The 23,328-nt window shown below is 45.0% G+C and overlaps 2 protein-coding genes across 2 annotated transcripts; both read left to right on the forward strand.

Moving 5' to 3' along the window:
• Nucleotides 1–1,976: 1,976 nt before the first annotated feature.
• On the forward strand, nucleotides 1,977–4,022 carry LOC135885387 (interferon lambda-3-like). Its single transcript, XM_065413058.1, has 5 exons — nucleotides 1,977–2,144; nucleotides 2,580–2,657; nucleotides 3,359–3,502; nucleotides 3,742–3,819; nucleotides 3,924–4,022. Exons 1-5 carry the CDS (start codon nucleotides 1,977–1,979, stop codon nucleotides 4,020–4,022), a joined length of 567 nt encoding a protein of 188 aa, XP_065269130.1.
• Nucleotides 4,023–8,280: 4,258 nt separating this feature from the next.
• On the forward strand, nucleotides 8,281–13,505 carry LOC135885327 (interferon lambda-3-like). Its single transcript, XM_065413003.1, has 6 exons — nucleotides 8,281–8,290; nucleotides 8,660–8,820; nucleotides 9,938–10,015; nucleotides 10,932–11,075; nucleotides 11,888–11,968; nucleotides 13,407–13,505. Exons 1-6 carry the CDS (start codon nucleotides 8,281–8,283, stop codon nucleotides 13,503–13,505), a joined length of 573 nt encoding a protein of 190 aa, XP_065269075.1.
• The last annotated feature ends 9,823 nt before the right edge of the window (nucleotides 13,506–23,328 follow it).

Below are 23,328 nucleotides of genomic sequence, written 5' to 3' on the forward strand. Positions count from 1 at the left end.
GAGCTGTACCTAGGAAAGGAGACAATAGCACATGTACTCTTCATTAATCTGGACAAAGCTTTGCTCCTATTACTGCCGTCCTTGTCTCTCCCCCTCACTTGTGTTCTACAACCCCATTGTGACAAGGCTCCATTTAGACTGTAAACGTATATAGGGGACTGCCTGTATTTTATGTGTACGATGCTTATATAATGAGGCCCTGATCCTGACTGGGGCCTCTGTGCACGAGTGGAATAAATGCTAACTGGTAATGTTAGAGTACAGAAGACCTCCACAGGGACCGTATGTTCTTGGCTTTGTGGTGAAAAGTAAAACAAATGGGATGGACAAACGAATACCCACCCAGCTCGAAATTCCTGCATGTCGGCCTTAACTGTAGTCCTCAGTGCACATCTATCTAGACATTAAAGGCAAGCCCTGGTTTGCTGTAAGTAATCTGTGATCTGCAGGAGATTGGCAAGAAGGTTCCAACCCTCCTGATCATTTTACATTTTTGAGGCTATATCTGCAAGGAAGAGGACTTTAAAAACAAAAGGGGCTCAGATTCTTCTGGCTTAGCAATTCAGCAAAGGCCAAGTCTACATACATACCTACTCTAGGCAGGGAACTCTTGCATAATTCACTTGTGACATCACCGTGTTTTCATCAGGTGGAAATCCCTCAGGACTCTGAGCTCAGGTGTGATACCTGCCTCACTCTCACTTTCCCTTTCCAAACACTTTGCTGCTCTTTGCTGGGTGACAGCAGAGCTGGGTTTTTCTGCCCTAGACTAAAGCAAAATGAGGTTTCATGTTATTTTTCTTAACCAGAAAGAGCCTTTTGGTATAAAAGCAAGAGCCATGGAGAAGAAAAACCACATTCAGAGCCAAGAGAGCGGCAAAGCAGCCCTGAGACACAAGAGGCAACTAAAGCAACATCCCAGCAAATACACGGCAAGGTAAGAGTGACTAGTCTGGAGCCTCTCCTTGCTACACAATTTCTCTTTACCGAGTGATTATATTGTGCTCTATGGTAGACAGCAAGGAATATATGTTGTACAAGCAAAGTGCGTTACACCTGTAATGTATTATTAATGGTTGAATAGTTAAACAAAAAAACCCTGTGATTCATGAATATTTTCCTGGAGAAAATCAGAGTTTAAGTTGCTATGATTTGTAGGGTGTTTTAGTTTTGTATCTGGAGAATTGTTGGGTACTTGCAAAAAGTGTTTGCCTACCCCAAAACTTTCACAACTGATATTTCATACAAAAATGTGCATGGATTAAAAATAGTTCAGTCATCAAATTATGGAGAAGAAACAATGTCGTGACTTAGGAGACCAGCAAGAAAATACAATGACTATCAAATTGCTAACAGACAAAAAGAGTCAGTAGCCTGAAAATTATTTATCAGAACTATTTTGCAAGTGGCAGATATATATTTGCGTAAAATTAGGATTCGTTCATACTTTGCTATACTAAAAGAAGCAGGATAAATTTGTAACAAATGCTGTAGGATGATGTACCCTGCTGCACCTACTAGATACTTTATTGTTTGAGTACATAGTGTGCAAGTATTTACAACAGCTAAAGTCTGAAGGGTGGTTTGAAAAGAATAGATAATTCTGCTGAATGTCAATAAGTTAGTTTTAAGAAAAAGAAGAAAACATCACTTTCGCCAGCTGTTTCATTTCACAGCTGATCAAATTAACTGGTTGGCTTGAGGAAGGCTTGAGAAATGGTAACAATTGTTTTACTTCCCAGTCCCCTATAGGAAGCCACAGCTCAGAGCTGGGCATTTCACTGATTCTGTGTCACCAGCTGCCTCCTGCAGTAGATTTAACCATGTTTTAAGGAACAGTAAAAAGAAAATTTAGAGCTAGGTTTGTCTCCAGTGCAGGCCTAGCTTATGAGACAGCGTCCAACTCGCTGGCTGGTAAGCCTGGCAGCCTGGCATGTCAGTGATGTATCTCTCCCGTTCTGTCTCCCTTAGGGAAAATGGGGAACGTAGGCGACAAAGTTCTCTTTGCTCTGGCCATCTGGACGATGACTACAGAGGCCTTTCCCAAAGGCACTGAGAGGACAAAATGCCACCTCGCAAAATACAAGTCCCTGCCACCTCGGGCACTGGAGGCCTTCAAGAAAGCCAAGGACAAATTTCTAAGTGTGAAGAACACACACTGGGCAATAACAGCACTGTGAGCCCTAGGCTGTCATCGGAACAGCGGCCCGCTCTGCATGTCCCTCTGCACTCAGGGAAGAAGCTCAAAACCAACTACCAAGAAGGATTTGGTTTTACTTTTCTGCCAGCTCGAGCACCCTGCTGGCCAGCACCGGGCTCTAGCACAGCGCCTGCTGAACCCAGGTCCTCTCCTCGCTGGAGGAGAGCGACAAAGCACAGTTTGAACTTGGTGATGCATATCCCTGTCATATCCCTTGAGGATACCAGCCCTCGAGGTACAAGGGAGACATTTGATGTCAGCATCTCGTCTCCCTGCATCACCGCTGGGATTGCGTGGAGAGAACTGAGGGAAGAACTAGTACAGGTTTGTTCCTGCTCCTACATAAATATGGGTCTCTGTTCTTTCCTTCTGCCTCCAGGAGGACATGATGCTGTCGTCAGACCGAAAATGCAGCACCAGGATTTTCCACCGGAACTGGGAAGTCAAAGAGCTGTCGGTACGAAAAATCTCAGCCAAGGGGCACAAGAAGGTCACATGCTAGCACAGGGGTTCTCAAACTGGGGTTTGGGACCCCTCAGGGGGCTGCAAGGTTATTACATGGGGGGTCGCGAGCTGTCAGCCTCCATCCCAAACCCTGATTTGCCGCCAGCATTTATAATGGTGTTAAATATATTTGAAAGGGTTTTTAATTTATAAGGGGGGGTCGCACTCAGAGGCTGGCTATGTGAAAGGGGTCACCAGTAGAAATGTTTGAGAACCACTATTCTAGCAGATGGTTCCTTCCTAACATGTGTCCCTTTCTCGCTGAATCTGATCTCACTTACCCTTGTGCTAATCTGACACAAGGCACTTTGACCATTGACTTTGTAGTCACTGATTTAGTCAGGAGCATGTCAGATCTGACAGTGGCTCTTTCTTGGTGTAAATAAGGGTCACCCCTCACCTTCAGTTCAGGTGCCTTCTCACTGGCTATAAACTGGTGTCAAGGAAGACGTGGAGATGAAGCTGTTTCCAGTCAGGAGTGATTTTAATATTTCATTTATTGACAAATCAAGAAAGCCCTGAGTGGCTTTGGAAAATCTCCTGTTTCAACCTAGTCTGCCAGCCCCTACGCATGGGAATTTCTAGTCCTGTATCTGCACAGCTGTGCCTCTTTCTCCCACAGACACTCTCTTACCTACAAGTTTCTCTCCCCAGGTGCACGATAGAGTCATCCTGGTAGAGAAGGAGCTGGACTTTACCATTAACGTGCTGGAGAACGTTGAGGACCCCAGTCTGTCCAAGCTGCTCTCAAGGCCGCTAGAAATCCTGACACAGATCAGAGGGGACCTGAGGGACTGTGTGAGTATTCAGTGCCAGATTTCTCTTTCAGTGCCAGCAGTGCCAGCATGTGGCTCTTGCTTTGGGCCCATCCGTATATGGGACATTGAAAGCGGGGGTAGTTGATATGACATGCACAAGGGTAGCCGCCTAGACTATGTCAGGGCAAGAACTGCTCTGCGCCTGTAGAGAAAGGGCTTTGGTCCACTGTCGGCTGAAATCTCTGGGCACCAACCAGTCTCTATCAACTTTGTTTTCAGACCAGACAAACTCATTCTCATCGACACTCCAGGAGGCTGAACAATTGGCTCCAAAATTTCCATAAGAGCAAGGAGACGGTGAGTAGTCATTGGAGACAATGAGGAAAGTGAACTACCATGCAAATTAGCTTTAATTTAGCCCCATTCACACTTCCTGTTGTAAATATTCTCTCATTTCCCAGGAAACACCTGGCTGCCTGGAAGCATCTGTGATCCTCAATCTCTTCCGACTGCTGAACGAAGACTTGAGATGCACAGCCTACATGGAGCTGTGTGTGTAGCCATCTGGTCTCTGCAGTGCCCGTGTCCACATCTACTTAGAGACTGGAGAGTCCCTAGCCTGAGAGCACCGCATACATATTGGGAGAAGTTGTGTGTGAACCAGGAACATTCATCTTCTCCCTCCGGCTGCTGATCATAGATCCCCGAGCAAACGGATTCCATCCTTTTATACCAAAGAATTACACAACAGTTGGCCTCCAGGTTGCTCCAATTTCCAGCTGGTGCAGCACTCTAGACTCCTTAGACTTCACAGGGATTTGGCCCTCTGGGGATATTATTTATTGGATGTAATTGTATTGTCCCTATATGAAAGCATTTTAGTCAAGGTAACATAACCAAAAATATTGGAAACATTTAATAAGCTTTAATTTTAATAAAAAACACACTCCAGTTCTAGGATTTACACACTAGTCATGGCTTCGGATCTCTTAGAAACAACCTCAGGAAATGCATTAATATTGAACTTAGGAAGTTCTTACTGTACAGATCCTCGACAGATGTATTTATACAGAGTGTATTTTTAACTTGCTGCTTCTTTACGTATTATTACAAAACTAAGAAGGGTAACTGATTTGTATAACTTCCCGACTTGAACCAAAGTGTTATTTATTATGGATCAGCTATTTATTTTTATGTATTTATCTATTACTAAGATGGTGCCTTTTTATCTATAATTGTGAACAAATAAAATTGTTTTCCCAGACCTTGGCATTCCTGTCTTTTAATTTGTAAACAGACTATTGGGTGCACTGGAGTAATAAAACCCAGCTCCTATACAGTTCTGTGCAGGAGTAGATCCCAAAGTCATTCTCATTATTCCTGATTGCACAGATGGGGAACTAAGGCACAGAGAGGCAAAGTGACTTGTCCAAGATCACTCAGCAGGCCAGTGGCAGAGCCAAGAATCCTGAGAGCTGATCTTACACTGTAGCCACTAGGCCACACTGCCTCCCTTTTGCATTGCGAAGCTGCTTGCTTTTGGATCCCCCTCACTGCATTTCCAAACACGCAACTAAAAGGCCAAAGAGAGATGTGACTCTTGTCTTTCTCCTTCCTTTTGGCATTACCATTAGAGCCAAACAAATGTTCCCTGGGGAGCCCAGACTAAATTCCTGTGACTGTTAATTCCGTAAGAAGCTGGAACCTCGGACCAAGCTCGCAGATTGCACAACATTTCAGAGCAACCCTGAGAGGACTTCTGCACTTGCAGCAAAGTCAAAGCAAAAACTAAGCTCCTACTGTGTGGCTTGCAAAGTTCACACGTGACAAGATTGAGAAACAGACAGGTTCCCACTGAACTGACAGCAATACCCCTGAACTGACAGCGCTGCCTCCTGGAGCTGAATGTAGATTGCTTTCCCCAAGACACCTGCTTTAACTACACACTGATCGGAGACTTTTAAAATACCAACCGGGAGGACTGTCACATTTTTTCCTGAGTGCAAGAGTCATTCACTCTCCCTCTAATCTCCACTCCTTGCCTTAGAGGATGGAGGCCCGATGTCTCTGTTGGATGGTAGTGTTGGCACTGCCACTCTGGTGTACTGTGCTTGACCTGACCACAAAGGCATGGCTTCACTTGCTACCGGCTGGTTTTTGGCTGGAACAGGCAGTAATGGATGCTAAACTGTATTATACTGTTCAGTCACGTAGTGCTGTGTGCAAAATACTTTATTTAAAGCTTATTGAGCCATACCTGGTAGAGTATTAAAGAATCTTATGATGAACATATCCGGTATATATAAGCAAGCTCTGTGACCAGGCCATTGCTGGTACAGGAGAACGTGACTTGTTGTCAGGAGTAAACTAAGAACAGAAACAGAAGGAAACAGCAACAAAAGTTGCAGACAGAAGGAACAAAGCAAGAAAGGTTGCAGGATTTCATCAACATGCCACCTCTTCAATGCCTCAGAAAATGTCCACTTTGACAAACCTTTACAATGGACAGGCTGGAAACAATATTTTGCAAGATTTCACATTGCTACCAAGGTCCACAAAGAAACTGGAGATATGCAGGTATATTCTTTCATTTATGCCGTGGAGACGCAGGCAGAGCATATCTCTAAATCCTTTGATTTTTACTCAAGACTGTCACAAACATGACTATGCAAGCGTTCTGGCTATGTTTCATGCGTACTTTATACCTCAGAGATAAGTGGTTTATGAAAACGCGAGAATTCAAGAGCCATGGGAAAATGTTGAATGTTTCATAAGACTTCTGCATACTCTGGCTGAAAACTGTGATCATGGGAATGCAAAACATGAAAGATCAGACAGTCTAGTTATTGCATTAACAGATTAAAAACCTTTCACAGCAGCTACCATTGAAAGGTTTAATCTTAGCCACAGCTTTTCAAATAACAAAGCCATTAAGCAAAAAAAAACTAGCTTAGAAGCTGTTAACAGATGCAGCATGAGTATTAAAAGTCATTACCAGAGAGCTCCGCGACTAAGAGGGACAGATTCAGCCTACATCAACAAGGTGTGGAAAAAGTCATAGTTCCAGAGATGATGCATGTCCAGCCAGAGACACATGGTGTACTAAATGCACAAAATATGGACATTTTGCACCTGTTTGCTGCATCAAAGCAGTCAGGGAGTCGATCATAATACAGACAATTAAGAGCCATTGTTTCTGGGATCTATCACTTCTGATGATATAGAGCCTGCCTCGCGAGCGAAACTGAATATTTATGGCAGGAATGTTCACTTTAAAATTAACTCAGGAACTGACATCACAATCATCTCAGTTAATTAAAAGAGTCCATGGGAGTAAGACGCTCACCAGGCATGACCTGTATAGGCTGAGTGCAAGTCAGACTGGGTAGAGGGTTCGGAGCTAGATGTAGGCAGAAACAGTCAGAGATGTGACTGGTGTGAGAGGACAACAGAAGAGGATGTAAGGCCGAAGGAAGAAGTATTCTGCAGAGTCTTTGTCAACCAGCTTCTCTACCCAACAGGCCCATGCACTCACAGCCCAGCTGCAACGATTCCTTACTAGGCCTGGAAGAAATGAAAGGGGGCGAGTTCCCTCACTACAGTGGTTTGAACGGTTACAAGAAAAGATACATGTGCTAGTTCCTAACTCTGCAACTTCGGCCACTCCTCATGCTGAATACAAGTGTATCCTTGCCCTAGGGGCGACTCAGGCCGAGACCTTGGCCTGCCCTTGGTAAGCCATCCCTTTGTGGAGGGAAATTAAGTATTGGCTTGTAGGGCCCACTGGCCACAGTTCAGGCTCGTTGCTGGTGATTTCACTCAGAGTCTGTGACTTGTCTTCCTGTTGGCCACCTGTCAGAGCCTCTGTTGCAAGCTACCTGCTAACAAACCCCTCTTGACACACGGCCCTTATTTATGTCAGTGCCTCTGAAAACACACAGCCCGTCCCCAGTGGTGAAGAAGAGTCCTTCTCTAGACCATGCCCTGGGTCTGGAGTATCTTGGAAGGCTGCTACCTCTGTGCCTCCACCCTCCATTCTCTGCTGTTTCCCCCAGGCTGTATTGTACTATTGCTGCAGCTTCTACTAACCTCCTGCCAGCCCCGGCCTGCTCCCCTGCCACACTCCCATTCAGCCTGGCCCAGCTCTCAGGCTGCTGGTTCTCAGCCTTCCTGGCCCAGATCTCAGACAGCCTGTGGCTGGCTCTTCCCCCTTGGACTAGTGCCAAAAGTGGTTCCCAGGTTCTCCTTCCCCCAGGCCAGGTAAATCACAAACATGGATCGTTAACCTGTATGTTATCAAGACTGCAGGGGAAGGCTCCCTTCTGGGAACAGTCCCTTTCTGCCCATTTGTGAGAGCACAGTCCTCCTCTCCTTCGCTGATCAGTGATGACTCACAGGGGGCGGGGGGAAAATGAATGAAAAGGCTGCTCAGTGGATCGTTACAATAACAGGCAAACCCGGAAGCTGGGCAATGCTAAGATTAGAAACAGAACTCACCTACTCTAGGCAGGGAAACCTTGCATCATTTGGTCATGATGTCATGCAGAGGTTCCCTCACCTGGGAATCCCTGGTGAGGGCAGAGGGTTAGGAGCTAGATACACCTGCCGTACTTTCACTTTCCAGTTTCCATTGATCAAACAGCAGCATTAACGTGTGGGGTTTTCTCCTATGACTAAAGCAAAACAAGATTTAATTTTATTTTTTCCTAAAGAGTATAAAAGCAAGAGCAATGGCAAAGCGAGGCTACATTCACAGACCAGAGGGAGGCCAAGCAATCCTGAGGAAGAAGAAGAGACTAAAGCGATTTCCCAGCAAACATGCTCCAAGGTACGTGCCACTAAGTCTGGGGCTTCTGTCTAGCACATGGGCTTACTAGACTGATCTGCTGTGATCTACTCTAAAGAGTAAGGATCCAACACTATCCATTCCTCTAAGTACCTTACCAGTTTATTTTTTATTATTAGTGCTGGGGCTGTAAATTAAGAGTCCGGATCTGAAAACATTTGTGAATAGAAGAGTTGAGTTTGCTCAGCTGTGATCTTTGGGGTTAACCCACCAATGTATATATTTGATTGTAGCCCTCATCTTCCTGCACCCCTTCTTTCCCCACTTTGTCAGACTGTCAAAAATACAGTTTATAATCCTTGTAACCTGGAAATGGAGTGATGCGTGTTATTCCCCTTTCTGATTCAATAGGAAAAATGATGGGTTGCAAACTGCTCCTGGTCCTGACCCTATGGACAGTGTCTACAGAGGCCTTTCCCAAAGGTGCTCAGATGAAGAAGTGCCACCTCTCAAAATACAAGTCCCTGCCACCCCGGGAACTGGAGACCTTCAAGAATGTCAAGGACAGATTTGTAAGTGCAAAGAAGACACATAAGTAGGGTAATAATGGCAATGTGAGTGCTAGGCTGTAGTTTCAACAGCAGCCTTCTTGGCATATTACTATGGGCAGATGAAATAAGATGGGAGGCATATGCTTAGGTAAGGTTGGGGTGTAGGGTTGCAGATACAATAGAGAGAAGTCTCTCTGTCTGGATCTTCTTTGTTGGTGATCCCTCACCCAGTCTTAATTATGAAAGGGCAAAGCTCAGAATGTTCAGCTCCGGCAAGTATTCAGATATTTGGGGAATGGGGATCATAGATGTGGAGAGAGGCAGAGTCATGTTCAGGGCAGGAAGGTTGGAACTGATCTAGGGCAGAATCACAGATTAGACAATAACAAGGAAAGAATGGGATTCTTACTGTTAGAAAAGAGCGAGGAGAGAAAGAAGGGACAATCTGTCTAAGTGGGTGTTTCTGATCTGAGTCGGTCTAAGGACGTTAGGGCCTGGCCATCTCAGATTTCTTATAGAGTCAACCGTCCTTAATCTTAAATCTCAAAAAGTTCTGAAAGGGGTTCAAACTCTGTCCTGAGTTCCCATCAAACCTAGAGAATGAGACCCAGTTTTTAACTATCTGCGGTCTTTCCCTTCCAGAGAAAACCGAGTCTAGTCCCTTAAACAGACAATCTGAGGACCCCAAATTCATGTCATGCCACCAAGCAGCATTAGAGAGATCCAGTCACTTATTTTTAAGTCGTGCAAACATTCCATGTTAACCAACGCTGAAGCTGAGGAAGTGCACCACTCAGATTAGTGGTCAAGTTATCCTCCGTGTCAAGAGTTAAAGGATGCCGGTTCTCAGTTAAACTCCTGCACAAATGCAGTTCACAACCTGAAACCAGCAAAGCAATATGACAAGAGCGTGTTATTGACGCCTGTCCCATCTTTGGCACCTTCTTGGAAAGAGCCAAGACTCTAGGACAGCAGCATTATTAGGGGATCAAAGTGTTGTGTCAAATTCTGCCAGGATTTGGCACGTTTGCATGGCTGAATGGGGTTATATGATGTAACTGTTGGCAGAATTTGGCACTTTCTCCCCTGCTTTGCCTCCACTTACACATTTCCCCGTGTTCTCATTTTGTGCCTCCAGGAGGACATCGTGCTGTTGTCAGACCGAAAATGCAACACCAAGATTTTCCACCGGAACTGGGAAGTCAAAGAGCTGTCGGTAAGCAAGACCTCTGCCAAGAGAGACGAAGTTACAAAATAGCACTTGCTTCTTTCCAAAGTTGCAGTACGGTCTCTTTCCAAGCTGGATGCTGATTTCAGGTGATCCTTTTGTAGATTCAGAGTAACATGGACAGGGAATTTATTCCCAAATGACACAGGAGTCAGCTGAGGTTGGAATCTGGCCCTTTTTCTATTTCTATATTTTGTACATCCTTAGGGCTGGGAAGCCAGACAAACGTTGAGACTGTGAATCAGTTTAACAAATAATTGAGCCAGGAAACAATTTACATCTCAACATCTCTACCTTGTTCCCTGTTAATACAAGACATGATACTAACTTTATCCTCAGTGTTCAACAAACCAAAGGCTTTGTCACCGCCAACTCATCCACACCTGTCTTTATCATCTATTTCCAGACTGAACTTGGTTAACCTCCCTCACATAAGCAACTCCAGGTCGTGTGGCAGGAAATCCTCAGTTTCTGTATTTTGGTTTCCCATGAGAGAATATTTTAGTACTCTAAAATCATATCCACATCTATGTACAGCCACTTTGAAGATCCAGAAACCGTTCACCAAATCACCAGCAAAAAAAAAAAATACTTGCACAGGCCAAATATATCTTCAGATTTTTGTAACATAAAAAAGGTTTGAGATTGATCTGAAGCACAAAATGTTGTTGGATTCCAAGGAAGGAAGGTGTAAGCAACAGAGTCCAAAGGTTCATGATTAGCAGGCTCTGTGTACAGAGTGGATTCACACCTCCCCTGCGTCTTAGGTGTCTTCCCATTGGCCATGGCTTTGGAAAGTCTCCCTAAGCAGGCCACGCCTACCTGCTGCTAACACAGACATTCCTTATCTCCGTGTCTGCGACTCCCCGGGACACACCGTTTTACCTGCACATTCTCTCCCTAGGTGCACGACAGAGTGATCCTGGTAAAGGAGGAGCTGCACCTCGTTATTGACGTGCTGGAGAACTTTGAGGATCCCAGTCTGTCCGAGCCGCTCGTGAGGCCATTAGAAATCCTGAGGCACATCAGAGAGGACTTGAAGAGCTGCGTGAGTATTGGATTGCAAATGTCTCTCGCCACAGTGGGACTGGGAGTTGTCTATTGAACTCCCAACAGCATTAATTTCTTAAGTGGATCCAGGATCTAGTCATCCTTGTGCCAGTAATTGTGGACTTTGGTTTGTACCCCCTTTTATAACAATGAAAGTGTCCGGATTACGTAGCTGCCGTATGCCTTGCTTATATACATAATCTAATTAGCTAATTAACTTGATTAACTAGTTAGGGACAGATGATGCCCGGCTGCTCTGCTACTGTGCAAGCAGGTACGTCCCCTCCTTCAGCTCGTGGGCTGTAGTTTGGTATCACTGCAGATACTATTCTCTCTGTAGCACAGCTACTGTTGTTTCCATGTGCCCCCCAGAACATCGCAGTGGAAGTGGGGAGGAACCGGGAGGAGACAGACCCATGGGCGGCTGCATACACTGGAGGAGTATGCTGCACTCCTGCTCAGCTCCAGGGCATGTTCGGTTTCTATTCGGTGGAGTTCCTCCCAGAGCTCCTCTGGGCAGCACAAGGCATACCTCCCCCTACACAGGGCCATTCCCACGTGGCTCAGTAAAGCCCTTAGTTAATGCTTCAAACACTTCTGAAGTTGAAAAGTACCATACAAATGCTTGGTATTGTATTATTAATAGAATACGGCAGGTTAACATGGAATCCACACGTCTAAAGAACGAGATAAACTCAATCAAACCAATTTGTGCCTTGGGGCTTGTACCAAGAGGTAGGAGGCTCAGCCACTGTTCCTGAAATCTCTACTCATGTGCCAGTCTGCTTCATGTATTGATTTTCTTTTCAGACCAGACATCAGCCTGACTCCCATCGACGCTCCGGGAGGCTGACTAGCTGGCTCCAAAAATTCCACGCAGCCAAGAAGATGGTGAGTACATTTGGCAAACACACAAGACAAACTTTCATCACATGTTAGTGGGAACAAATCTGTACAGGATCATCAGCTCCATTCCCTTCCCATGGGGCCAGTGCAGGATGGTGCCCTGTATATTGTCCAGGGTCTTCTGCAGTCCAGGTGTCCTGAGACTGAATTAGTTCAGAAAGTTGGTAAATTTCTCATATCAGGAAGGGTCATTACATCTGCTGCAGACTGTAATGGACCAGGCATCCAGAAAACAGCCTTTACCTTGTGGCCTAGCTTGGGTCCTTCCATAGGATGCAAATAGCAGAGTTTCAGATAAACATGTGGCATCTGATCCTCCATTGCTTTGCACCTTGTACCTTGTGGAATCATTTATATTTTTACAAAATGCTGCCAAATCTGAAAAACCCCTCTCTCACACTGTGGGTAAAGCTTTACACTAACTTGCTATTCACTTTGAAGAGGTGTAGATGCTGGGCTGGGCAATGGGAAAAGAGGCCCAGAGATAATTCATTCGTACAGATCTGCCAATGCCCAGCCCTTCTTCGGAATCAGATAGAGCCAAAGATAATACCCTTCAAATTTACTATTACCCCAGATCACTGTGCCTTTTGCTTCATTCAAACTCACTGGTTAATGTAATAGACTACAGCACATATTGTTGTATACTAAGAATTACAGGACATTAGACCACCGTGTAAATGAGTATTTACTTAGAGTAGGCCTGGGCTACACTAGTGGGGTGGTTCGAACTAAGATACGCAACTTCAGCTACGCTATTCGCGTAGCTGAAGTTGAAGTATCTTAGTTCGACTTACCTGGCCGTCCTCACGGTGGCGAGTCGACTGCCACAGCTCCCCCGTCGACGCCGCTTACTCCTCCTGCCGAGGTGGAGTACGGGCGTCGATTCGCGGATCGATTTATCGCATCCAGACGAGATGTGATAAATTGATCCCCATTACATCGAACTCTACCCGCCAATCTGGCGGGTAGTATAGACGTACCCTTAGAGTGTTTGTAAGGTCTTGTCTACACAAGGACATCCAGGAAAATTAATCTGAATTAATTAGAGGTGTGAGTTCGAAGTGGATTAGTTAAACTGCTTTAAAGCCCTGTATTGATGCTGTTATTCAGAGTTTAAGTGATCTCTGGAAGTGAAGTAAAGTAACCAAATTAGACCACTTTAATTTTGAATGAGGGTGTTCACACAGGAATTTAATGCCATTTAACTAACCCACTTCAAATTCACAGTTAGTTCAGATTAGCTTTCCTTGAAGTTCCTGTGTAGACACTGCTCTGTTCACCCTTTTTCTGCATGCTCTGTGCTCCCTATCTATTTACACCTCCCCCCTCCATCAGGCCTGTGTGCAGTAGCTTTCGCTGGCCCATTGCTAGCCAGCCATTCTCTGTTACAAATGTGTTCACTCCCTCTCTCCTGTCCCAGGAAACTCCAGGATGCCTGGAAGCATCTGTGATCCTCAATCTCTTCCGACTGCTGAACAATGACTTGAAGTGCGCAGCCTACATGGAGTCCTGCACCTAAACGCCAGATCTTTACACTGTCTCACCTCATGCATGTAATCAGACACTGGAGAGCCCAGCGAATGGGAACCCTGAATCCTTCCTACAGGACACTGTATTTTAACCAGGCGTGATGCTCTTTCCATCTTGGCATTTTACCACGGATACCCATCACCCATGATCTCTGAACAAAAGATTCACATACAACTGATCTTCAGGAACAGACCTCTCCGACTCCAATTGCCAGTAGCTGATTGGTTGTAGGCCAATTCCTTAACTGCAGCTAAAGTGTAGGGCCTGTTCCCCCTGAAATCAATGGGAGATTGGCCACTGATTTCAGTGGGATTAAAATTTGGCCCTAGAGGATATTATTATTTATTGTATTGGTTTATTGCTACACAAAAATATTTGCCAATAGTATGTTAAGTGTTGCCGTTATTTATTTTAATTTAAAGGACTAGTTTTTTCACCCTGTTTCTTTGATTTACAGACTAGTGAGTATTTCATTAGTGTCTTAGAAAGATGCTGGAAAATGCAATAATTTTCATGCATAGAAGGTATTGCTGTATAAGATTCCTAGAATCTATTTTTGTTTTACTGGCTGACATAATGTTAAGGCATCTGATGCGATCCTTATTTAAACAAATCTGATTTTTATTTAAGTTATTTATTGTATCTATCATTTATTTATGTGCATATTTATCAAATGGACTGTTTTTATAATATTTAATGTTTTTAATATTTTTAAAATATTTATTTTTTTTAATATTTAATAAAACTGGAAGATGTAAAATAAAAACTGAAATGATATAAATTGATGGTTGACCCTCTGCTTCCTAACTGCATTATGTTCTGATCTCGTCACCTCCAAAAATAGAAAACAGCAAAAGTAATTAGAGGCAGGGAAGTACTTCCAGATGAGGAGAAATTGAAGACATTAATGTTGCTTAGATTAGCTGGATGGTGAGAGGGGACATAACAGAGATACTTAAAATAATGAAAAGTGTAAAGTTATAGGTTTGATCCCACTATAGCAAATCCCAGGGAACCCCTGGTGGCAGGACTGAATATTATGGGGCCTTTAAATTGTCCAAAAAGCAGCTACTATAATTAGTATCCTATACTTACCACATAATATGTGACACACTCCGCTAGAGTAAAATGCTGCTGTTTTAACTGGAGCTTGAATGTAACATGGATTGTTGTTTACTTCCTTTTGATTTGTATGCATTGAAATCAGTGTGAAGACACAGCTCTGGAAAAAGTATTCACCTGCTGTTGCACAGTACATAGTGGCTGCAATTTGCCCTGTTTTTGTCTTAGGGGGATAGATACTGGGGAGTGGCCCTCAGGAAACCTTAATTCTCTTCCCAGCTCTGCCACTGACCTGCTGGAGTGGTGGATGACGGTGGGTAAGTCACTTCACTGCTCTGTACCTCAGTTTCTCCATCTGTAAAATGGGAATAATGATACTGAATTCCTTTGTAAAGTGCTTTGAGAGCTACCAGTAAAAAACACTCTAGAAGAGCTGTCTATTATTAATATAATTATATGCACTATATAAAAAGCCTGATTCTCTTCTGCCCCGGTATTGTCAGCGCTCATGACTTTTTCACAGGTTGCAGGATTTTAGCCAGGGCTGGAACCTTTCTGGTGATGATGTGAGAATCTCCAGCGCTCTTGGGACTTTCAGCCTGGCTTCTGATTGGCTGTCTTTCCCACTATCTCCGGTCTTGGGGAAGAGCGGCCAATCAAGGCTGCTGCAGGAAGCAGTCAGAGATCTCTGCCCCTTAGCTGCCCACACCACTGTCACAGGAGTGGAGGAGAGAGGAGCTCAGAGAGGCTCCACTCCCTCCTCCACTCCCTGCAACCCCTGTCCCTGGGAGAGGGGAGGGGAAGAGTCCCAGCAGCTTCAGGAGGAGCTGCAGTGAAGGAAGGAGGGGCAGAAATGATGGGGACACAGGGGACGAGCAGAGTTGATCTGGAGAGAGGATTGATTTGGGGCCAGGGTGCAGAATTATTTTCAGAGTATGGGATGGGCTGTGGAGGGGCAAAATCACCTTACACAATAAATATGGAAGTGTTGGCAACACTATCTCACAAACACACTGGGGGGACAGGGGAGTTCAAAAAAACGACAGTAGAATCTTTTAAAAAAAATCTCATGATGTTTTGGGATCCACATGATTTGTGGATCTTTGGGGGTGGGCAATATTGCAACCTTGCACTTGGATTTGTTATTTACACTATTGCAAAATGCTACCAAATCAACAGGGATCACTTTTTCTACCCATTTTGCATCACTTTGCAAGTGTGTAAATGACTCTTCACGATTTAGGAAAGCAGAGGTTCAAGCCTGGACTCTCTAAAGTATCATCGACTTCCCCATGAGGATGAAATTCTGGAATTAAAAGCAAAAAATATTTCAGCTCTGAAGGACATATTCCCAATTTGATTTAAAGTGACAGTATTGCCAACCCCAAGAATTCAAAAATCATTAGTCAGGTCCCCCAAATCACAAGATTGCCTTTAAAATCATGAGATTTTTTTAAAGTAATACATGATGGGTTCTTTTGTAATTACCTGCTGGGACTTTTGGGAGTCACGTTTATAAGCCTTTTTCCTCAATCATGAGGCCTAGAAATATACTTTCTTATTTTAAATCAAAGCTGAGAGTCACACATAATGACTTGACTCCAGGAGCTGGGGCTTTAAGAATAACACCAAATATCACAAGATTCAGAAAAACTCACAAGGACTGGCAGCACTGCAAGACAACCTGCCTTTTACCAGGATAGTCCCATATCTCAAGGGGCTGTCCAGCAAATTTGGAATTTGAGAACAAGGCACCTAAGGGTCCTATTTTATGCTCAGTACCGCCCCTCATTCCACCACCTCTGGAGGGAGCCGAGCTGTGGGAGGTCAAATGCAGGAGCTCCAGGCTTGGTAACACATCAGAAGAGGCAGGTGGTGGTGGTATTGCCCGGTGATTGGTACCGGCATCCCCCAGGCCAGGAGGAGTAAAACCCAGTTGGCAACAGCAGCCCAGGAGACAAGGGAGGTAGGTGCAGAGAATGGCCTTCCCATGAAGGTGGATGAGGAGGAAACGGAGAGGCCCTGGTCCCCTGACTGGGGTGAGCTATTTGCTGAACATTAACAGGCCAGCAGGGAACAGATGGGGAGACGTCACATAAGCGATTGGTTGATGCAGGTTTCCTCAGGGGTGATAAGTGGCAACCAGGTGAATGATCTGTGAGAGTTGGGGGAGGGGGTAATCACAGGGGCAGGGTGTGTGAGGCCCTGGGGGGCAGGGTGGGGGTTGAAGGAAGGAAGGAAGGGGGGTCACAGAGACAGGATGTGTGGGGCCCTGGGGGCGAGGGTTGGAGGGGAGAGTCTAACAGTGGCATGGGGAGTGGGGTAATGTGAGGGTTGGAGGCGAGGGTATTACAAAGATGAAGGGTGTGGGGCCCTGGGGGTTGGAGATGAGGGTGTCACAGAGGCAGCAGGTGTGAGCCCTGAGGGGAGTGAGCAGGTTGGAGGCCCAGTTGAAACCCCTTTAAAATGTGGGCCCAGATCCTCAAAGATATTTAGGCTCCTCCCATCCACTGAAATCAGTGGAATTTAGGTGGCTAAATACCTTTATTGCAGGGGTCTTGTGAGAATGTTGTATCTTGTTCTTGGTGTAAAGGAACAAAAGAAAAGTAGTGCTTGAGAGAGATGCCAGTAGAGTGGAGCGTGAAGTTGACTTTTATCTGCAAATATATCTGGGCGTGCTATGCACATGAGCGTTTCTATAGCAATTACATTGCAAAGGAAGTTTGCAAGTGTAGAAGAGGGGATTATGATGTAAATGATATGTTACCAGATGTGCCCATTACTTTGGGGTAAGCTCATTTATTCGGGTTACTCCTCTGGGGAAGGGATTCTGTAATCCTATCCATGTCCTGCTTGTGTCACGTGTGTGTTCATATGACGCTCTACTTCTCCCTGCTGCAAGTCCCCTCCCAATGGAGGAATCCTGCAGGACCTAGGCTCCCTAGGGCTGGGTTACTCCAGCCCCAGAACCGGATGAACACACACACACACACACACGCGCGCGCACACACACACACACACACACACACACACACACACACACACATTAACAGAGCAAGTCTGAGCGGACCGGGTCAATCAGCACTGTCAAGCTGACCCCTTATAGGTCTCTGGACTCACTGGGCTGGATGAAGCAGCACTTTCAAGCTGCCTCTCCTTATATGCCCCTGGGCTCCATGGACTGGGTCAAGCAGCACTTTCAAGCTGTTACCCTTATGCGTCCCAGATTCAGCACATCCCTATCCCCACTCTCACATCACAATTGTACTGGCAGTAACCTACTCGATGAGCAAACCCCACAGTATTTTGGGCGCTGCAGGGATCTTTAGCTTAGGTAAAAGAAGCGTTGCTGTAGAGTGAATGGGGGAAGCTAAAAACACAAACGAGTAAAGTTCAGCAAGACAGAGAGAAGCAACCAGCTGAACCATACAAGTTATTTATTGAATAATAGTGATAACTACACAAGGAGAGCTAAACCAACCTAACATACATGATTAAAGGTTAATACCTAAGGTAGAAAGGAAAACAGAGAGAGAGAAGGAGGGGGGATCTCACCCACTCCATGAGGCTTGAACTGGTCGGGGTGCCCAGGTGATGGTGGTAGCTGAGGGTCCTGAATGCTGGAGACAGGCAGAGCCCCCAGCACCATCAGTCAGAAGAAGATGGAGTACCAGTGGAACTGATGCATAGTTTGGATCTAAGCATCAGAATCCTGGCTAGAGGGCGAGTAGGGATTTTTGTAGAGAAAATACAATGGTTGAAGGGAGGACACTAGATTTGTTTATAGGTAAGCTGATGACTCAAGGGTTTTCTTTAGGCTAGACAATAGGAGCTGATCACTCTTGGCTATGGGTGGTGTTTTCTTCCAGAGAGCTCACAATGCAACTAGGCTGCTTCAGTATTTGGATATCAATTAAGGATTCATTACTAGAATTGGTCTGATAATTGCTGAGCTGGGTGTGTGCAGACATAGGTTCATTAGCATCTGGAGCAGAGATTCCCAGGATGCAGTGCTTCCCTGCTTTTTCTGGTCCCAGAGTTCAGTGTGGTTCTCTGTTCTCCATTCTTTATGTAAATTGAGATGTCTTCCTGTCCCATCTTTCATGCAGATGAGGCTAGGGGAGTTGTCTCTGCTCTCCATTCTGTATGCTAATGGAGATGTCTTAATCTTGTCACCCTTGTCAGGAGGGGTCTAGGTGTGTCTCCCAACGCCCTTCACTGCTCTCTGCAAGTTTTTTTTCCCTCTGATGGGTTTTGGTTTAAGCAGAGGCTGGGGGCAGGGTGTCTTTCATGAGTGAGGCTGGATACTGCACCCTGGTTCCCCAAGAACACAGAGGTGTCTGGTATCAGATAGTCCACTAAGAGTTTGACTGAGAGACTCAGATTCCCGAAGGCATCAAGTGATTCCAATGGGAGTTAGGCACCAAAGTACCTTTGAGGAGATTTGAGCTAAACTGACTAGGTCGTTTACCATAGTTGTTTGCAGTGTTGTAGCCAGGATATTCGAGAGACACGGTGATGAGGTAATTTCTTTTATTGGACCAACTTCTGTTGGTGAAAGGCACAAAATCACGTAGGCCCTTTTGAATGGTTTTTTTCCAAAATCCCTCACCTAAAACAAACACAGAAACACAATACCCAACTAATAAGAGTGACCTATTTATGTACAAAACACATTAATGTGGGCTTGGAAAAGGTGTTATTCAAATCATGAATTATATCTACAGTATCTAATGTTCCTTAGAGTAAAATTTGTATAAGTGATAAGTCTCCCTGTTCTCTGGAGGTCTCTTTCATGAGCTATATGTTCAGAGATACCACCTTCATTTCCAGAAATTAAGGTGAGGAAGTTGCTTGCAGTTGTTTTGAGAACAGTGAAAAGTGAGTGTACTGATTCCCAAAAAGATGCTTACAAATATACTCTGTTGTTTTGCAGATCATGTACCCTGTACCCTGGTATATTCCCTAAGTACCCAATGTTCTACTGAGGACTTCACTACTGGAAATGGTAAAGCATTATTCCTTCAGCATCTTCGGGGCATTTCTGAATGTGCTTTCATCAAAGACAATACATGCAAGAATCACATATCTGTATGGCAGGGGCCAGAGACTTTGCAGGTGGAAGAGGTGACTAAATACTTGTCTGTGAAACTTTCATTCCTTATTACCCTATCACATAGGGATTGGCCCCTCTAGGGGAGCTGGTCCCCACCTGTGACTAATTAGCAGATTAGTTGACTGCAGGAGCAAGGGAAAGCAAGCCTGTCTGGCTCTTGTAGGAGTCCAAGGCTCAGGACAAGGGGTGGGTGGGGCGAACGAGGTGAGGGGACCGTCCCTGGGAACTGTAGCCCATGTTGGGCTGAGGATCTACTTTGTTCTGACATCTTTGACAACACTTGTGGTTAGCCAATACATTATGCCCTGAGGAAAGGGCCTGAAACCGAAGCTGGGATGATATTGATGCTTCCTTGGCTAGTGGGAACCCAGCAGCTTCCATGTGGTGGAGAACGCGGGCCAAGGATTGGGACTTGGGTGTCTGGTGGGGCCCCCACTCCTAGTAAATGGAAAGGATGGAAGGCATTCTCTGCCTGCTGATGGCTCAAAAGGAATAACAGCTCCCCTCCAGCACAGTCAACACAAGAAGCAGGAGGCTCAGACACCAGCAGCAGAAGTCATTCCTGAGAGTAATTTTCACAACTGTATTTTGCCCCAAATTCTCCCAGCCAGGTGTGTACATTACATCATCCAGGAAGAAGAGTGATCCCCAGAGCGGGGGAGGACTTGTAGCTGCTGGAAGATGGGCTGGATCTCAGTTGAGCAGGCCCCCATAGTGATTCTGTGCGAGATGGCCTCTCTCAGATCCAAATGGAGGCTTATGGAGCACTGACTGCTTTGCATTTTAGTGTGGTCAGCACAGGGGCAGAGCTACGGTGGCCCAACTAAAATCCACACAGTCAACACAGGCTCTCCATGGGCCTCTCCATGGATCTCAGAGGGGCTTCCCTGGCTGCCCCTGCACCATGTGTAAAATAGCCAGCGTTTGACCCAAGATAAGGAAAATGTTTGACTCCGGGAAGTAACAGACGTAATGGTGCTGTGAAAAGGACGTTGCTTTGAAACTCTGATGACCGTGCGATATTTTGATCTCAATACAATGAATTAACTGCAGCTTCTAGTTAATAAGAAAATTAGAAGAGAATTAGAACTCAAAACTGTCCTCAGAGATATTACAGCCCAATCAACCATAATGCAACAGGGTCTGTGAATTCAGAGCCTCGCTGATGAGACGCTGAGTCCTAATCATGGAAATCAGCCAGGAGATGAAAGTCAGCTCATTTCAGCTGTTTCTTAGTAACACAGCCAACTATTAAGAAATGCATACCCTAGAAGAGAAATTTGGACTTCTGCTATTACTTTGTCTCGGCTTTACTTCCAGTGTGTTTGTAGTCAGAAATGAAAGATGACTTTGATTGTTTCCATCTTAGCTTTCTGACAAGGTGAAGTCCAACTCACCGAATGTTCCCCAGCTAATCTTGGTTTTGCCTACACATGTGAGAAGATGCAGTGCAATGTATGCAAATGAGATATAGGTCAGTGAAATGCACACGGAGAAATCTCATCCATTTACAATAACTCTGCCTAGCACCTTGCATAGCTAATTATTTATGCACTCTTCCTCCTGGTTATCTGCACAACACTTTGCTTATTACCCACCCTGCCTATCATTTTCCATCAACTTGCCCTTCTAGTTCTTGAGCAGACAGTCTCCTGGTTTAGGGGCTGATCCAGCTCCCACTGAAGTCAGAGGTACAATAATTAATTATTGCTTGGCTCTGACCACTAGGTCTGGCTGCCCATGACCTGGCCCTGACAGTGGACCAGGACCCCTTTGCGCTAGAGCGGTACAGACACAGAACAATGCTCAGGTCATTTATTTCCTGTGTTAAGAACATAAGAACAGCCAGACTGGGTCAGACCAAAGGTCCATCTAGCCCAGTATCCCGTCTTCCGACTGTGGCCACTGCCGGTGCTTCAGAGGGAATGAACAGAACAGGTAATCATCAAGTGATTTGTCCCAGGTCACCCATTCCCAGCTTCTGGCAAACAGAGGCTAGGAACACCATGCCGGCCTATCCTGGCTAAACGCCATTGCCGGATCTATCCTTTATGAACTTGTCTAGTTCTTTTTTTAAACTCTGTTATAGTCTTGGCCTTACAACATCCTCTGGCAAAGAGTTCCACAGGTTGACTGTGCGTTGTGTGAAAAAATACTTCCTTTTGATTGTTTTAAACCTGTTGCCTATTTATTTCATTTGGTGACCCCTAGTTCTTGTGTTATGAGAAAAAGTAAATAACACTTTCTACTTTCTCCACACCAGTCATGATTTTATAAGCCTCTATCGTATCCCCCCCTTAGTCATCTCTTTTCCAAGCTGAAAAGTCCCAGTCTTTATAATTTCTCCTCAGATGGAAGTTGTTCCACATCCCTAATCATTTTTGTTGCCCTTTTCTGTACTTTTTCCAGTTCCAATATATCTTTTAGAGATGACCAGATCTGCACGCAGAATTCAAGATGTGGGTGCACCATGGATTTATATAGAGGCATTATGATCGGAGGGTTAGGGGTGCCTGCATTATGCCTGTCAGCTTTCTGTCTTTCTGCTGCAAAGCCCTTAAAGTCCCGTAACGGCTCTCTAGCAAACATGCTTTCCAGACATAGGGTCAGATCCTGTTCGCCTGACGCATACAACTAGACTTCGATGTGACTCGCATAAGATGAGCAGAATTTTTCCCTTAATGGAAAGTATTAGGGTTCTATAGTGAACTTAAAATGGAAGCATTCTTCTCCGCCCCCACCCCGTTCCTATACAGCTGCATGCATCTGCCATGTGTCACCTAGTGGTTAGGGAACTGACGTAGAACGCAGGAGGTGTGGGTTAATTCCCAGCTCTGCCAGTGAGTTGCTGAGCGACCCCGGCCACATCAATTCCCTCACTGTACCTCAGTTTCCCCATCTGTAACACGGCGATGATACTGACCTCCTTCGTATAGCGCTTTGAGATCCAAAGATGAAACTGCTAGATAAGAGTTAGGTACTATTATTGCTAGTTGCTTCTAACTCTATCATAGCTACAATAGGCAATTAACAATCCTGAATAATTAAACAACACACCTGAAAAGTTCTTTTAAAAACTCTTGTGAAATAATAGCTGCATCCAAATGGGTTAAAAATTTCTTTTGGACATTTCACCTCTTGAATACCATTAAACCATGTCTCCTTCTTGAATAGGTCGCCTGCGTAGCTGGAGTTCGGAAGCAATATGTTGATGTAACTCAACCAGTTTCAGTTTTGCTTCATTAGCTCCTAACCTTATCTCAGCAAGGCACATGTCACAGAGTCCTGAGTTGATACATGCAGTAGAATTCCATTCAGTGTAGTGTGTGGTCTGCTAATAGTGTCCCATACAGTTTACTTTAGTGGTGTCAGAAAGCCGCTTTTCATACAGCAGGAAACATCTCTCTTTTGACCTCCACAGGGACCGTATGTTCTTGGCTTTGTGGTGAAAAGTAAAACAAATGGGATGGACAAACGAATACCCACCCAGCTCGAAATTCCTGCATGTCAGCCTTAACTGTAGTCCTCAGTGCACATCTATCTAGACATTAAAGGCAAGCCCTGGTTTGCTGTAAGTAACCTGTGATCTGCAGGAGATTGGCAAGAAGGTTCCAACCCTCCTGATCACTTTACC

Source organism: Emys orbicularis, chromosome 11 (assembly GCF_028017835.1).
Source record: "Emys orbicularis isolate rEmyOrb1 chromosome 11, rEmyOrb1.hap1, whole genome shotgun sequence".
Classification (NCBI taxonomy): domain Eukaryota; kingdom Metazoa; phylum Chordata; order Testudines; family Emydidae; genus Emys; species Emys orbicularis.

What these genes read in the sequence shown, in the direction of transcription:
- LOC135885387 (XM_065413058.1), top strand. Translation starts at nt 1,977, where the DNA reads ATGGGGAACGTAGGCGACAAAGTTCTCTTTGCTCTGGCCATCTGGACG. An exon ending in CCAAGGACAAATTTCTAAGT is followed by an intron (nt 2,145 to 2,579) that starts GTGAAGAACACA and finishes TTCTGCCTCCAG; the next exon opens with GAGGACATGATGCTGTCGTC. An exon ending in GGGAAGTCAAAGAGCTGTCG is followed by an intron (nt 2,658 to 3,358) that starts GTACGAAAAATC and finishes TTCTCTCCCCAG; the next exon opens with GTGCACGATAGAGTCATCCT.
- LOC135885327 (XM_065413003.1), top strand. An exon ending in AGAATGTCAAGGACAGATTT is followed by an intron (nt 8,821 to 9,937) that starts GTAAGTGCAAAG and finishes TTGTGCCTCCAG; the next exon opens with GAGGACATCGTGCTGTTGTC. An exon ending in GAGAGGACTTGAAGAGCTGC is followed by an intron (nt 11,076 to 11,887) that starts GTGAGTATTGGA and finishes TTTTCTTTTCAG; the next exon opens with ACCAGACATCAGCCTGACTC.